This window comes from Choloepus didactylus, chromosome 15 (assembly GCF_015220235.1).
Source record: "Choloepus didactylus isolate mChoDid1 chromosome 15, mChoDid1.pri, whole genome shotgun sequence".
NCBI lineage: Eukaryota > Metazoa > Chordata > Mammalia > Pilosa > Megalonychidae > Choloepus > Choloepus didactylus.
In genome coordinates this window covers 34,062,212-34,078,635 of record NC_051321.1, presented here as the reverse complement: position 1 = coordinate 34,078,635, position 16,424 = coordinate 34,062,212, and the positions used below count along the sequence as shown (strand labels likewise).

General features: G+C 50.9%; 1 protein-coding gene across 1 annotated transcript; it reads left to right on the top strand.

Annotated features, from left to right (window-relative positions):
- The first annotated feature begins 940 nt into the window (after positions 1–940).
- NKX2-3 (NK2 homeobox 3) lies at positions 941–4,489 on the top strand. The gene is made up of 2 exons (XM_037805364.1): positions 941–1,481; positions 2,978–4,489. Exons 1-2 carry the CDS (start codon positions 1,124–1,126, stop codon positions 3,715–3,717), a joined length of 1,098 nt encoding a protein of 365 aa, XP_037661292.1. The 5' UTR covers positions 941–1,123; the 3' UTR covers positions 3,718–4,489.
- The last annotated feature ends 11,935 nt before the right edge of the window (positions 4,490–16,424 follow it).

Here is a 16,424-nt window from a genome sequence, read left to right as displayed (position 1 = left end):
CATTCAGCTCCTGATATGTTTGCTTCATTTAATCCTGAAGGTGTTACTGTCTCATTTTTATAGACGAGGAACCTGAAGCTTAGATATGCCCAAGGCCACACACGGACTAGGCCAGGATTCCAACCAAGACCTGCGGGACACCAAAGGTCAGTAATAACTCCATCTTCCTATCTCTCACACGCCTGCTGAGGATGGCGGCTGCAGGGGCCACAGGGGCAAATGCAACTGGGAAGCTGCCCTTAGGGGGCTCACAGTTTACCCAGGGCGACCAGGTAGGCCCAAACAGCTATAGAACTAGGTGGGAAGTGATAAGGGCCACGAATGTCTTTTGCTAACACCCGCTGCAAGTTCAGAGGGAAGAGAGATGACTTCCGGCTGGACGATCAGGGAGCGCTTCCTTAGAGGAGGTGGTATTTGAGGAGAACCTCGGAGAACGACTTTGGACTCATGGAGACAAGGGCGGTGAAGATGTTCCAAGTGGAGCGAACATCTTGAGCAAAGGCATCCTTGGATATATACACTCTGTCTCCTTGTGGATCCAGCACCCAGTATTTACAGGCCAGGAGTTTTCCTGCCCTCGCAGCAGCTGGAAAAACCACCCTCCCGGAGCACCCTGCCTGGGCGTTGGTTCGTGGCTAGTGAGACTCCCAGAACTGTTCCAGGCTAGGAAAGTGCAGCCAGACGGAGGGGAGTCGGTGATGCGGGGATCCAGGTCGGCGCAGCCTTGTGCACCGCGGCTTGGACTTGGCGATTCTGCCCTAGTCCCTGTCTATTCCTGGTAGCCCCGCAACATCCCACCGGGTGCAAACGGGGGCGTGGCTCACATGAGCTGGAACCAATGGGGAAGGAGGCCGGGGCAACGGACCCGCCCCCCGAAGTGACGCACGGCTCCCGGACAGAGGCTTCGCAGCCCCGGCTCCAGTCCCTGCAGTGGCTGTAACAAAACCCAGACCCCCAGGTCTGGGCCAATGGAGGCGATTTAGACTGGAGCGCAACCGCGTCTGTCAAAAGCCCTACTCGGCAGCAGCGGCGAAGTCCAGGAGGAGAGCTGGAGCTGCCGCGCTGCCTCCCCGCCCCCGCCGGGATTTATTGAGTATTTGGGCTGGACAATTAAGTGGCCCTGATGATGTTACCAAGCCCGGTCACCTCCACCCCTTTCTCAGTCAAAGACATTTTGAATCTGGAGCAGCAGCAGCAGCACTTCCACGGCGCGCACTTGCAGGCAGACTTGGAGCACCACTTCCACTCGGCGCCTTGCATGCTGGCCGCCGCCCAGGCGGCACAATTTTCTGAAGGAGGGGAGGACGACGAGGAAGAAGTGGGCGAGAAACTGTCTTATTTGAACTCACTAGCCTCAGCCGACGTCCAGGAAGATTCGGAGCTATGTCCCCAGAGCTATGTCCACACGGTCCTGCGAGACTCGTGCAGCGGGCCTAAGGAACATGAAGAGGAACCCGAGGTCGTGAGGGACCGGAGCCAAAGTGAGTACTGGGGAAAAGGAAACGCCCCCGTACATCTGGAGCAAAGGCGGAGCGCTTGCAAATTGCCCACAAACCTTGCCAGCACGGCTGCCTGCCCCTATACCCTTGGCTGGGGTCATAACTCCGCCCTTGTCAACTACAGCTCCGCAAAGCGCAGGTACCTGCAAGGAAGCCGGAGCAGAGAGTGAAGGACGAGGTGACCCCAACAACTACTCCCCCCAGAGACGGGAGGCAAGGCAACCCCCAAGGGAAGGGAAGGTGGCTACTGCTGCCCTAATGTTGGTAAGCCACAGGGGCTCAGCTGCTGGGTCCTGTCAACTCACATTATTTTTGCTTTTCCCAAGAGTTAGAGGGGAAGGAACCCGAACCCTTCCTACTTCCTCTCTAGCGTGAGTTATCTGAGGCCAGGGCAGCCGCCCCGTCTTCTCTGAGAAGACCGTCCAAGCAGTTTCCCCCGCGTCCGTAGGGTGCAGGGACCTTGGTCGAGACCACCTGGGTGATTTCCTCATTTTCTTTGCTTGGAGCTCGACGCCCTCGCACCCAGTGCACCCGGTAGAGAGGCAGGGGGTGGTCCGAGAGGGCGTGGGAACACAGTGCATTTCGCGCGACTGTAGCATTCACACCCCTGAAGCGCCAGCCTTTTTTGAAAATTCGTAACGTTTTGCTTTTGTGTCCGGGGCTGCGGCAGAGTAGAAAAGCGCCTAACTTAGGCCGTGATCCGGGTCGCTCACAACAGACCCGAGGCGAATTGGGGAGGTGAATCGGATAACTAAGTAATGTCCCCGGAGGACGTGTTTCTGAGAGGACAGAGTCAAAGAATCGCTTTCTCCAGGAAGGGGTTTGATGTCCCGAAAGCCAAGGCCTTTTGCTCTGACAGCTCCCCCGAGCCTAAAATCGACATGCAAATATCTAAATCAGACAGTCAATTAAACGCCTTTTCTTCCCAAGGTAACAGAGACATCGCCACACACACATTTAACTGTGGGTATGAAGTCTTTTAAAAGAAAAAAAATAGTCCCTGGGCAATGCACAAGCATTACGCGCATGCATTTCCGAACAGCAGAATTTTCGCTCAATCCCACATACCAATACGCCTCACACCTTCAGCCATCCATGGCGGAGGGGAAGGCCAACGAGTTTACGAATACTGTAGTTATTTTATAGTCATAAACTTTCATCCCGTAAACCGTCATTAGCATGCTGAGCCGTATATTTAACAGGATAATCTCTTCTTTCGCAGATGCTCAAGTTCTAAGTAAATGCCTACTAACCATCCTTCACCACCCAACGCACCTCCGCCCGCCGAGTGCGTTCTGAGAGTGCCCCGGCTGTCGCAGGGGCCCACGGTGTCAGGAACCACATACTTTCAAAAAAGTCCAGGCATTTGCTACCGCGCGCTCTGCGCTGCAACCAAAAAGGGCCACGGCGCTTGGGGGCCGGAGCCACGGTAAGGCCGGGAACAGCTAAGGGACGCTGTTGTTTTGCTTCTTCTGCAGAAAGCTGCCTGCTGAAGAAGCCCCTGGAGGCGGCGGGAGACTGCAAATTGGCGGAAGAGAGCGAGAGGCCGAAGCCGCGCAGCCGCCGGAAGCCCCGAGTCCTCTTCTCGCAAGCTCAGGTCTTCGAGCTGGAGCGCAGGTTCAAGCAGCAGCGGTACCTGTCGGCGCCTGAGCGCGAGCACCTCGCCAGCAGCCTGAAGCTCACGTCCACGCAAGTGAAGATCTGGTTCCAGAATCGCAGGTACAAGTGCAAGAGACAGCGGCAGGACAAGTCTCTGGAGCTGAGCGCGCACGCGCCCCCGCCGCCCCCGCCGCGCCGCGTGGCCGTACCCGTGCTGGTGCGGGACGGCAAACCGTGCGTCACGCCAAGCGCGCAGGCCTATGGCACGCCCTATAGCGTGGGTGCCGGCACTTACTCCTACAACAGCTTCCCGGCCTATGGCTACGGGAACTCAGCTGCTGCCGCCGCCGCCGCCGCTGCCGCCGCGGCCGCTGCTGCAGCAGCCTACAGCGGCAGCTACGGCTGTACATACCCGGCAGGCAGCGGCGGCGGGGGCGGCGGGGCGTCTGCAGCGGCCGCGGCCATGCAGCCGGCCTGCAATGCGGCCGGAGGCGGCCCTTTTGTGAACGTGAGCAACCTGGGCGGCTTCGGCGGCGGCGGCGCGCAGTCGCTGCACCAGGGCGCTGTGACCGGGGCCGCGTGCGCGCAGGGCACCTTGCAGGGCATCCGGGCCTGGTAGGGAAGCGGCGGGTCACGCCCCGGGCGCCCCCGACAGCAGCCTGGCGCCGCGGGACTGAAGCGCTATAAAGGCCAGACCCGAGGGCCAGATTCCCTCGTTAAAAAATTGTCTCGCTCCCCGAGGATCCGGAGCGCAGCACACCCCAGGCCTAGGCAAGAGGCCTCGTGGGCTGGAAGGATGCCTCGGTCCGGCCGCTGGAACTGTCTCTAAGGCAGAAACGCCGACTGGGTGCGAGAGAGGACGGTGGCCTCGACTCTGACCCCGTGGGGAGTGCGGAGGCTGGCTGCCTTTGGTTGTCCCAGAGCGAGAAGGGCTTCTCTCCCTCCGCTTTCCCGTGGCTTCCGCGAAGCGTTGGCGGGGAAACCATGGACAAAAAAGCATTAAGGAGAGAAAAATGAGGGTCGTAGTCCCAGGCCCCGACGACCCTCTGCCCCCTTTGCGGGTCCGGAACGCCACACCACAGTCGATTTTTGGTTTCCAAACGCTTCCCTCCGCAACAGACACCTCGGCCGGAATCCCTGGACTGTCGCGGGGCGCAGAACTTAGGGGCCGCGTCTCGCAGAGTTCCCAGTCCTCTACAAGGAAGATCAGCGGAGCGAGGTGAAAAGTTGGGAGAGCTGAACAAATCCCGGACCTGGTGGCCCGCCGGAGGCGTTACCGGGTTTCCTTTATGTTTCATATTCTGTATTCAGCACATTATATATATATATAAAACTATATTCACACGCCGTGTACACACCCGCTGCCATACACTACAGGAGTCAATAAACAAGGTGCAATATTTCCAAACCCTTGACCGGCTACAGATTTTGTTTAGCCAAAAAAAGGGGGAGGAGGGGGGATCATTTTAACAGCGGAAATGGAAGGAAAAGGTGTATAGAGAAAGCTGTACTTTCTGAGCAATCGCAGGCCTCGTTTCTCCCTGGCCAGGCCCCAGGCTGCAAGGCTGGTCTCTCACCATGGCCTTGTTCTTTAATTTGTATACTTTTTGTGGGGAGGACAGGTCGGAGACCCAGAGCTTTCTGAGGTCTGGGGCTTTGTAATCACCCCCAATTTTACCCCCAGATGCTTGGGCTAGTGTCTGGGCCTGCGTCAGATCAAGGCTCAGACTCTGCCCTACCTCGAGGGTCTCCAGGGAAGAGGAAACCTCGCTCTCAGGCCAAGCGGCGGGCGGCGCGCAGGCGGCTTCTTCCTCGGCCGCCATCGGAGCTCCCGGAGCGCCCGGGGACGCTGCGGTGCGCCCCGCCGGGGCCGCGCTCTCCCCTTGGACCGCCCTCCCTTCTCCCCCGGCGGCTGCGGCTTTATACCGCTCCTTGTCACTTGCGGAGAATGCCTGTGCGAGGCCTGTGCTGCCACACGGCCGATTGTGAGCGTGCCAAGGCGGTGAATGGGGAGGCCTCAGAGCGCCGCGCCATTGTGGGGCCGGGCCTCGTTGAAAGGCGGCTCCGGGCCGGGAAGGTGCGAAAAGAATGGCTTTTTATTGGAGTCCCGAACAAAAGGTGTGGTAGGAAGGCGAGGTCCCCTGCGCGAACAAAAACCTCAGCGGGTCGGGATTGACGTCCCCCCCCCCCAGCTCCCCATTGCTTCACAGAGCGGGGGCTTTGTGCAGCAGTCTGCTCAACAGAGGGACAGAGAAATGCGCGGGGGTTTTGTTCCCCACTTTTTGTGCGCTGGAGGAGGGGGCAGTGGGGGTAGCGGGGAGACGGGGGCTGGGCGGGCAGCAGGGAGGGGCGCGCTGATTAGGCCGGGCCGGCCGGGCGCGGAGACTTTCAGCGGGAGTCGGCAGCCTGAATGCAGGGTCATTATTGCTACAAGTTTAGCAATTTCGCCCTTACAGAGGGGGGCGGGGGCTGCCGGGCTGGGGACCTGGAAAGACGAGGAGGAGAAGGAAGAAAGAAGAGGAGGGGAGGCAGAGAGTGAGGAAAGCGAAGGAGTCCTCCGAAGTCCGCTGACCGCCCAGGATGCGGCTCGGACGCTTCCAAAAGGGTCTGGCGGGAGCTGGAGAGGCGGCGCCTGGGAGGCGAAGACACTCCCTCCCCTTGCCTCTCCGGCGGCGGTGGAAAGACCCCGGAGCCGAGCGAGGGTTAGTGCACTAGTCTCGGATCCCTCAGCTCCTTGTCGCAGGTTCTCTTCTCTCACACCGCCCTATTGCTGCGACACTGCTACCACCACCGTGGTGCCCCCAAGCCCCCTACCTAGCGAGCCCCCTCCTGTAAAGCCACCATCTTCCCATGGTTGCTTAGACTAAAGACTGGGGAGGGAACACCCGCTTCGTTACAGATTTCCCACTCGCCTGCAGCTGCGAACGACTCCTTTCATTCATTCAACAATCTTTTACTGAGCACCTATTACATATTCACTTGCACTGTTCTGGATGCTGGGGATGGTGAAAAACAGCATCTGCAGGCTCATAGAGCCGTCGCCCCAGTCTGGCCTTCAGGAATATGTGCGTATAGGGGCCGGCGAGAACAACAAACAAATGTTAAAAAAAATTAGATAAATTCTACAAAGGAAATGGAACTGAGTGCTCAGAGCGGGGCTCCCTTTGGAGAGGGTAGTCAGAGATTGCCACTGCTGAGATTACATTTAAGCAGATGCCCGAGTGACAAAAAGGAAGTCAGTCCAAACAGCACTTTGTTATGTCAAGCCTCCATGTCATTGCACACGCCATCCCTCCGTCTGGAATGCCCTTCCACTCTCATCTTTCTGGCAAACTCTTACTCCTCTTTCAAGGCCAAACTTCTTTCCTGAACCAACCAAGAGGAGGTCATTACTCCCTCATTCAAGCCACCAGAGTCTTAGGTACTTTCCAATATCAACAACATGGTGTCGGGCAAAGATTTATTTGTCTCTTTCCCACTACACGAGGCCGTGGAGGACCAGGTCAGCATCTTTTTCCTCTGGGACAGATGTCACAGTTGGAGCTCATGGGGCAAGGAGCTCATGGGACACGCTAGGACACCGGGAGTTGCTGGCAGGAGATGTGCAAATCTGCCCTGATCCCAGACTAAGGACCTGCCTGTGCTACCTGTGATGCTGCCACGGGGGCATCGCCCTTAGCCCTGCAGCTCAAAACCTATGAAAGGAGGCCGAGAACTTAGTGAAGACCTTGACGCCAGGACGCAAGTGGGATGGAAAGCTGAGACAGGGTGGGGGTAGAAAGCTGGAGTGTATGAGATAAATTTGGGACCCATTTTGACTTCCCCTAATTTGCTAGGTGCAGAGGATGGTAGGTGAGCAAGATTCGGCCCCGCGCTCCGGGAGTGCCCACTTGCAAGACAGTATTTCAGCTGCAAGTTCTAGGAGCCCAAGTATCGGGTAGCAGCTGCCCATGCTTCTCCGGGTATATCCTAATTAAGCAACTCCTTTTTCTCCAACGCAGTCCGTATTCTGCTGGACCACGGCCTCCAGGTGCCCCTAGCGCCCCATCCCCCATCTTCTTTAGCCAGTTTCCTCCCCGCCAGAACCCCATTAGTCTTCCTTCACTTTGCATTCCCTCCTGTTCTGGAAAAGAGACGTGGGATTCTCATAGAGAAAACGGAGCTGGTTCTGTGGAATGGCTTCCGTGTGTTTTTTTGCATGTCTTAAGATACTTAAAGCCAGTCTGGAACCAGGCCCCTCCCCACTCCCTGCCCCTCCTGGGAGCCTGCAGGCTCTGGGTATAAATAGCTCCCATCACTTGCTGAAGGGTTTCCATACAGCTCATTGCTGGAGTTCTGCAGCCGCTGCAGTCACTGTGAACACCTTTGACCTACACTGCAACCTCTTGAGGTCCCTCCCCAGGAGAAAAGACACCCCTCCTCCACCCCACCTGGCCATCAGCGCTCTCAACCCAGGCCCAAACTACTGCTTCACTAGTTCCTTCTGTGAATGAAGAGGAATCATAAGATCCAGGTAGGATAACTAATGAATGACCCACAAGACTTTGAGCTGGTCAAGTAAGTCATTCCTCTGGGCTCAGATTTTTGAGCTTTAAGGCAGGGAGGGAAGTAAACTGGATGGTTTCAGAGATGACTTCAGCCTCACACCTCCTTGCTTCTCTGAACCTGATTGGATATCCCTGTCCCAGCCCACTGACTGGTGCCACACTGGGCTCCAGAGGTGGGTGGGCACCACCAGTTTGGGGTGGTGGAATAGATTCTAGACGGCAGAGTTGTCTTTTTCCTGCAAAGCCTGCCCTTGAGTGTTAAGAGGCTGGACTCTGGAGACGGCTGCCTCCATTCTAATCTTAGCACCATGCAACCAGCTGTAGAGACCTTGAGTAGGCTAGGAATGCCCTGAACCTCATTTTCCTCCCTATAAAATGGGTATATTATAGGGCCTCTGTCCTAGTTTTTTTTTTTTTCATACAGTAAATGCACAAATATCAAGTGTACAGCTCAGTGAATTTTCACATATGTAGACACACATGTACTAACCACTGTGGTTTTGAGAATTTATTGAGATCCAGGTAAAAGCAGTTCAGCGCAGTATCTGGCATGCATAAGGCACTGTGCTATAGGCCAGGCCGGTGCTAGACTGTTTGTACTGAGAAGCCCATCTTTGTGGGGAGCAGGGCAGTGGAACCCCAACACCCAGTGGCATGCGTCACCACAGACCAGGGCCAGGGCCCATTGCTAGTGAGTTCCAGGCAGGTGAAACCCGGTGGGGCCTGTAGGGTTCAGAGTGCTTCGCAGAGGCTTTGACTTTGATAAAAGGATGTTCCAGGTGGACCCTGCGAGCAACTTCTTAGCCCATCATTGTAGGGAGGAAAGGATCAAGCTTCCCTCTGCAGAGCTTCTCAGTTTCCCGGTCCCGTGCATGGTGGTTCAGGGGATGCAGTCAGCACACCTGGAGCCGAGCATCTGTGGCAGAGGTGGGGCTAGGGGTGGGGTGGGGGGGTGCCTCCTTATTGAACCACACAGGCAAGAGGCTGATGGGTTCAAGTCCTCAATCGCAGCCCACTTCTACCATTTATGGTTCAAGGCCACAGAGGGAGCTTCCCCTGCCCCTTCCCCCAACTTGAGGGGTCTGAGGCCTGGAAGGAACAGCGGATTGTCCGTGAACAGACAGAGTTCGGGTTTGTGCAGCAGCCTGGCTCCACGCTAGGGGAAAGGATCCTCAGGTGCCTGGGAAACGAGTGCCAGTTCCTGGGCCAACCCGGGGCAGTCAGAGGCTGCTGGGCAAGGAACGCACCGGCGAGCCACTGGGGCCTAGCTTGCTCTCATGTTGAGAGCCGGAACTTGAAGAGCTGGGCCATCCAGACAATGGCCACCTGGGCCCGGAGCCAGCCCCAGCACGCAGCATTGAGGGAGGACATCCTGGCTTGGTTTGGTGGCGAATCCGGAAGGCCTCTGTAGGAAGTTCTGGAGAAGCGTCTGGGGAGAGAGCACTTACCTCAAAACCGCAGATGCATTGAAAGGACACCATTTTTGTTGTTGTTACCTACACTGTAGATAGCAGACTAACAGCAAAGTTTTCTAAAGGGGCATTTAGAAAACTTTTAATTGAAGTATGAGATACATACAGAAAAGATATTTGTAATTGCACAGCTCACTAAATCTTCATAAACTGAACACACCCATGCAACCAGCACTCTGATAAAGAAACAGTATCACCAGCCTACCCTGCCAAAGTCCCCTTATGGTCCTTTTTTGCCGCTACCATCACCCCCAAGGGTAATCGCTATCCTGGCTTCTAACAGCGGAGATTAGTTCTGCCTGTTTTGGAATTCATGTAAATGGAATCATGCACCACATACTCTTATGTGCCTGACTTCTTACATTCATGAGATTTATCCATATGGTGTGTAGTTGTAGATGGTTCATTTTCATTACTGTAGAGTAATTTGGGCATATGGGTAGTTTCTGGTTTAGAGCTGTTGTGAATAGTTTTGCTATGGACATTCTAGAACAGTGCTGCCCAATGGAATTTTCTGTGATGATGGAAATGTTCTATGTCTATGCTGTCCAGTGTGGTAGCCACTAGCCACATGTAGCCATTGAGCAGTAGAAACGTGGCTGGCATGACTGAGGAACTAAATTTTAATTTTATTTAATTGTAATTAATTTAAATAGTCTCATGCATCTAGGACTACTGTATGGACAGAGCAGTTCTAGTATATGTGTTTTGGTGACTGTGCTATACAATTCTATTGGATGTACTTAGGGTGCAAATGTTGAGTCTAGCATAAGAGTCTCAACTTGAGTAGAGTCTGCCAGTTTTCTAAATTGGCTTACTAATTTACACTCCCACCAGCAGTGGTCCCACAAGCTCCCCAATACTGAGTATTTTCATTTCTTTTTCACTTTAGCCATTCTGATGGGCATGTAGTTAAAAGAGATTTTCATTAACTTTTATGTGAGAATGTGAAATTGCCACTCAATGAAAATAAAGATGATGATGATGATGATGATGGTGGGTTGGGGACTTCTGGAGGGCTGAGAGATATTAAGAGAATCTAAGTCCACACTTTATACCACCCCAACACTGCATCTAGACTATCCTTCACAGTTCTTATTGCTTTTTACCTTCCTAACATCAGTGTCCCCTATTCCTTTACTGTTACTTATTGGAGTTTCCCACTATAGAAGATGATGTGAGTGCCTGGTCGATAGCAACCACAGTGATGCAGCCAGAATTTGTGCTGGCTGCAGTTTTAGTTTGAACTGCAGCTTGGTTCTGCCTTGTATAAAATGGCAATAGCAATTCTCGGGTTTACTACCTCACTGGCTTGCCTAGAAGGAAAGTCAGCCCTGGGGAGGCAGCCCAGAGACTTTCTACCATTGTCAGGCTCCAGGAGTGGTAGTGGGGTGTGTGTGTGTGCTTTGTAGACATTCTCTCTAATCCTCAGAATAACTATGTGAGGTAAATGTCATCATCCCTTCTTTACTTATGTGGAAATAGAGGCTCAGAGAGGTTAAGTCACTCCCTCAAGGCCACACAACTAATAAACATTGGCAGTAACCCTAACAGGACTGAGAATATTTATGATGTTTTCTACCTCCTTTCCATGGGTAAACAGAGCCCAGGCTGATCTAGATCTTGAAATTCTGGATCAAATTAGATGCCCTCTGCTAAGCCTCCCCTTGGTTGACCCATGATCATTGACTACTTATATGCGATCAATTAAGCAAGGGAATTATTTCTTATGTTGTAATACCAGTGGAGTTCACTTATGTGACTCAGGAGTTCTTGGAAAATTGTATGCAAATAGCTCTTTGTTCGGGGTGGGGTGGGTACATTTTAAGTTTAGTGCTGGAATTTGTTGCTTAGAGGTATTGCAAAGTAAATTTTTTTGTAAAGTGAAGAATCTCTTTGAAATATGAACAAAAACCCAGCATTTTGCTTTGTAAGTTTACATTTTCAAGTAATAAACAAGAGTTAACAGGAACTCAAAATTATACAAGAGTTATGAATATTTCATACATTTGCTTAGTTCTGTGCTGGGAAGAGTTATCAGGAAAATTTCCCTTGGACAACTTTGAGAGAGAGCTCGCTGAGAGGAACGCAGATTAGTCCTCAACCCGGATAATGAGTAACTAGAAACACATTGCCACCATAGCTACCGGTTTATTCAGACTTAACTCGAGTTCTGTTTTCAGTCCCTGCTCACTTGGTGAGTCTCTCAGGCAGCTCAAGAGTCAAATGTTATTAGATTAGATGACATTTAAGGTCCCTTCCAGCCCTGAGATGCTTTAAATTAAATTTGTTACACGCCAATAGATTCAGCAATAGATTTCAGCTCTGATGGTGGGAGAGGACTTAGGAATCGCCAAAGTCCATCTCTTTTGATGCTGACTCCTGCAAGTTACTCGTCAGACAAGTAATTGTCCTGCTTCTGCTGGACCCCACCCACGGGAGAACCACGTAACCTCACCACTCCGTAAGGGTGAGAAAGTTCTGCCTTGTGTTCCGGAATGTGGCTCCCGCAGCTTCCTCCAGCTCTTCCTCCTATTCCCACAGATGGCTACTCCTTCTGCAGGTCAGCTCTTCAAATATTTGAAGCCAAAGATTAAACCCCATGTAGGCCTTCTCTTCCCTAGGTGAAAAAGCCTTACTTTCTTTGACTCAGCCTTCTGTTTACTCTTTAGTGGTTCTCCAGCCCACCCTTTGCTTCCTACATCTTTAAACACTTCTCTCCTCCCAACTCTTCTGAGAAGGCTGAAGCCGACTGGAAGGATCTTCCTCATGGGCCCCACTCTCCTCAATTTGTTTTTATTCCTTAGTCTTCAGAGGAATAAGTGTCCATTATTCTCTCTAAAAATAACCCTTCCCATTAAAGTCTAGATATAATTTCTTCCCTATTTCAGGAAACAATGCTTCTAATTTTAAGTTCTGAGTTTCCCCCACCCCACAATATAATATACTGTATCTTTCTTCCTTTTATTCTCAAACATGAAATGATCTCTCCACTGTATTTTTTCTGGTGCCCCTTCTTCAAATATCTTTCTTCCCCTTTCTATTTGATTTCTGAATATTTGTCTTTGCTGGTGCCTTCCCTTTCCCCCCAGCCTGACTGATGCTTACCTCCCAAGTAGTAAATATTGATGTCCACTTGGAAGTCACCTTGGAGGTCATCTGGTTTAACCCGGAAGGAGTTATTGTTCTGCTTCTTCCTAATTATCTGAGACCCATTTTTGGAGGTCCGCAATGGTCAAATGGCTTCTCCTCAGGCTTGTCCTTTTCACCTCTCCTCAGTATTTGACATAATGACCCCTTTTCTTGGAAATCTTATGGTAGTTTTGACACCCTATACTTTCCTAATCATGTTCTTTCCCAAAGAATAATTGCTTCTCTACCTTCTCCAGCCCCATATAATGGGAACCCTCCAAATCTCAGCAACTTTTCCACACTCTTGCTCTCCTAAAGCTCACCTTTGTACAGTATCAATGATCACTTTTAAACTAAAGGTGCCTGAATCTACAGTTTTAGTCTTAGTTTCCCTCTAATTTCATTTTTCCAAATGCCTAGCAGGTAATTCTACTTCTATATACCATTGTCATCTCAAGTTCATCATCACTCTCCCAAACTACTTTCGTCTTAATTGCTGCCACAGGCATTTCCTTTTTTTCTTTCCTTTGTTTGGAACCAATCAGCCAACCAATGACTCCCTGAGAGACCCTCTTCACTTAGAGAGGACGGAACGGGAGAGCGAACATTGACCAAGCACCTAACAAAGTCCAGGCATGGGCTCTGCATACCTGGACCCATCTAATGTTAGTGCCATCCTGAAGAGTAAGAGCCATCATCACCATTTTAGGGATTAAGAAACTGAATTTTGAGAATGTAGCTACCTTGCCCAAGGCCACCCAACTCTTAAGTCACAGAATCCGGGGTTCCAATCCTGGTCTGTCTGATTCTAAAATCAAAGCACTTTGCTGTGATGGGCCTCCTAACTTGTCATCTTGGCCTAGTGTGTTCCTAATAAACCCCATCCTCATACCAGCAGCAGATTCATTTTCCCCAAATGTCTCTTACTCAAAGTTACCTACATTTTCTTAACCATACCATGGTTCCTCATTGTGTGCAGGATCAAATATACACTGAATGCACTAACGAGCCCCCACTCCCTTTCCTAGTCAACCACATTTCTCATTAATTTTTAATGATCCACACAATCTTTGGACCGTCTCTTTCTCCTCATCCCTTTCTCTGCCATGCTCATTCCTGGAGGAACACTTCAGCTCTCCCCAGTGAAACTCACCCTGATTTCAAGATAAGTCCCTCCCAAGGTGTGAAGTCTCTTCCAGACACCCAGCCCACAGAGACTGCGCTGTCTCTGAATGTGGATGAAATAGCCTCCCCTGCAAAATTCAGCCACTGGTCCAAGCAGTCTTTGTTGTCTCATTATTTCCAACCTCAGTTAGAAAATAAGCTTGTTGAGGGTAACAATCATGTTTCATACTCCTTTTGTATTATCCACAGTATTGGATATAAATGAAATAATTTATGAGAATAGGCATAGCATAGTATAAAGTGCAATATAAATGAATTATATTACTCTTAAAATTACTGATGTTACATTTTTAACAAAATTATTCTCCAGTTGATATTGGGCCTGAGATTCAGCAGGCTGTCAGCAGAAACTCGAGGGACTTGATAAATAAGAGGGAGGCAGGGTTCATTTTCCTTCTCCTATTTAATCCTTAACAACACCTCCCTGCCCTCTCAGCCTGACTGAGAGGGGAGGTGCCCACTAGATGATTGGCTCCTAAGGACAGGGAACAACTGGCTTTGTTTGTCTAGGTTTCTTTCGGCACTGAGTACAGCACATGGTGGGTACTTGATAAGCGTTTGATTGAAAGAGGGAACAACTGGTGATATGATTTGCAGCAGGTGTTCATGGTATTCTGGATTTCCGCTTCCTTTGGGATTCTCTTTCTGGCATCCCCACATGGAAGGACAGAATGTCAGGACTAGAAGGGTCAGCCCAACCTCCCCATTTTGATGATAAGAAAACAATCCCAGAGAGGAGAATGTCTGTCCCCATGTCACCAGCCTCTTAGTGGCCCATGTCTTCTGACGTTTAATCCAGTGTTTCCCCACTATATTTCACTACCTCCCTTTTTAAAATGTTCTGTCCCGCCCTGATCCCTAGCCCTTCTTCCTCTCTGGCAAATTTCCTTTCCCACATCCCCTCTCCCAGCTCTGCACTCTGCATGCCTCTAATTTGCGTTTAATGTTGTACATAGTGCTCTTGGGAATGTAAACAAAAAATACCTTTGAGATTGTGAACACACACACTTTAATAATTTGTGACTATTTGGGGAGGAACACAACTCCCACTAGGGAGTTAAAATTCAGAGTGTCTTCAGAGTCTCTCTTCAGGGCTCGGATATCCTCTTAGAATTTTCCTGTGTCCAGAAACATCATAGGATTTTGATAATAATTAACCATAGTCCAACTGCTTAAAGTGCCATGCAGTATAGTAGACATTTTAGAAGACTCACAGCAACTCTACATCCCCAAGTCATAGAAACTATTTTATGTCTGAGGAAACTGAGGCTCAGAGAGGTTAAGTTACTTGCTCAAGGTCACACAGGTAGTATCAGAGCAGGGGATTGGACTATTTGCCTTCTCCAGAAAACTTTTTCTGCATTGAGAGACACACTGACCAACTGTCAGCTGCTTCACTTGGATGCCCACTTTCTCTTCAATAGCTGCTCTTATCTAAGAGCAGCCCCATATCTTGGCTCTCTCAATTATCCTATCTGCTTAGCATTTCTGGAGTCTGAGATGCTGTCTGCGCTCTCTAGTGGTCACGATGCAGTGGCACAACTCTTTTTAGCACTGTCTCTGAGGAGCTCTGTCAGTATCCTCTGGAACTGGCCAGGGTCCCAAAGCTACATAGTACTCAGGCTTCAGAGTGCACATGTCTCCCAGGCTTCCCTGGGCTGTACTTTAAGAAGGCACTTGGGTTCTCTGGGTTCCCTGACACCTGCTAGTCCTTTAAGGGAGACCTGCCCATGCCTGGAAGAGAACAAAATCATCAACAGCCCTAAATTCCTCTTCAGAAAGTCAGCAAGAGTATATATTCAGAGTCTATATAACTGACATCCATTCTTAGCAACCATAGTCTTTTGTTCACTGACACACCCATGCCTGGTATTGTGCTACGCTCCAAAATGTACTTATCTTACATGACCTTGAGTCTTCGTCTCTCTCAGCAACAGTGTCCAACCTCATTTGAGCACTGGAGATAACCTGCCTCACCCACCCCATGAGGCTGTGATGAGGATCAAGCCAGAAAGCAAATGTGAAATGGGCATAAGGTAGTTCATCCTCCTCTCCCAGTGCCAGCTGATGTGCAGATGAAGCCTCCAGAGCTGCCCACAATTTCCCCAGAGTTCCTTTAGATAAATATAAGCAACTCTGCTCTGATTGGGCTCCAGGTCACATAAGACCACAGGTGTCTCTGGGCGAATTAGAAAAGGGCATCACTTCCTCCAAGTGGACATGGACTGTTCCAGGGTGCTAGACTTGTGGGTGCTCTTGGGTCAGGTGCCCTTGTTCAGTGAACAACCTGCATGACCAAATGTGGTGACCTTGGTGCCAGATGCATGTATTAATCCCTTTTTCCTACTCCCCGAATAACATGGCACTAAAAGGATATGCTGACTGCATTTACAGGACACCAAAAATTATCACTGACAAAGGAAAAATTCAGCAATAAACAGGTGACTTGGCCTCTGTGAGGGAAGAGGGAGAGCCCAGCCCTCCCACTGGTTCGCTTGATTTCCTCAGGCACTGGGGCATCTACTGCTCTCGTCAGTGCCCTACAGCCTAAAGAAGAATTCCCTCCCTTGACTGACTGCAATTTCTTCAGTGGGGTTTAATCCTTAAAACACTAAAAGCTACACATGAAGACTTGGGTTCTGGACAGTGATGAATTAGAGACTTGCACTTTGAGGGCAAGTGAGAACAAATAACTACGGTGAAAGATGACAGCCCTGGTGAGCCGCAGGCCCTATCTAGGGTATTTAAACTCTGTTGCCTTCTGTCTCCTCCCGCTACTCTCTTCTCTCTCCTTCCCCTTTCCCCCTCTCCTCTCTCTTCCTCTCCCCATCTCTCCTTTCTCCATTTCTCCTCCCCTCACTCTTCCTGCCCCTCTCCCCATTCTCTCCCCCTCCCACTTCTTTCCTTGTGAATGAAAAGTCCTTTCTGTCCCTTCTCTCTTTTTCCCCTTTCTTTTCTTCCCTCACTTCTACTTTTATCCATTAACTGAC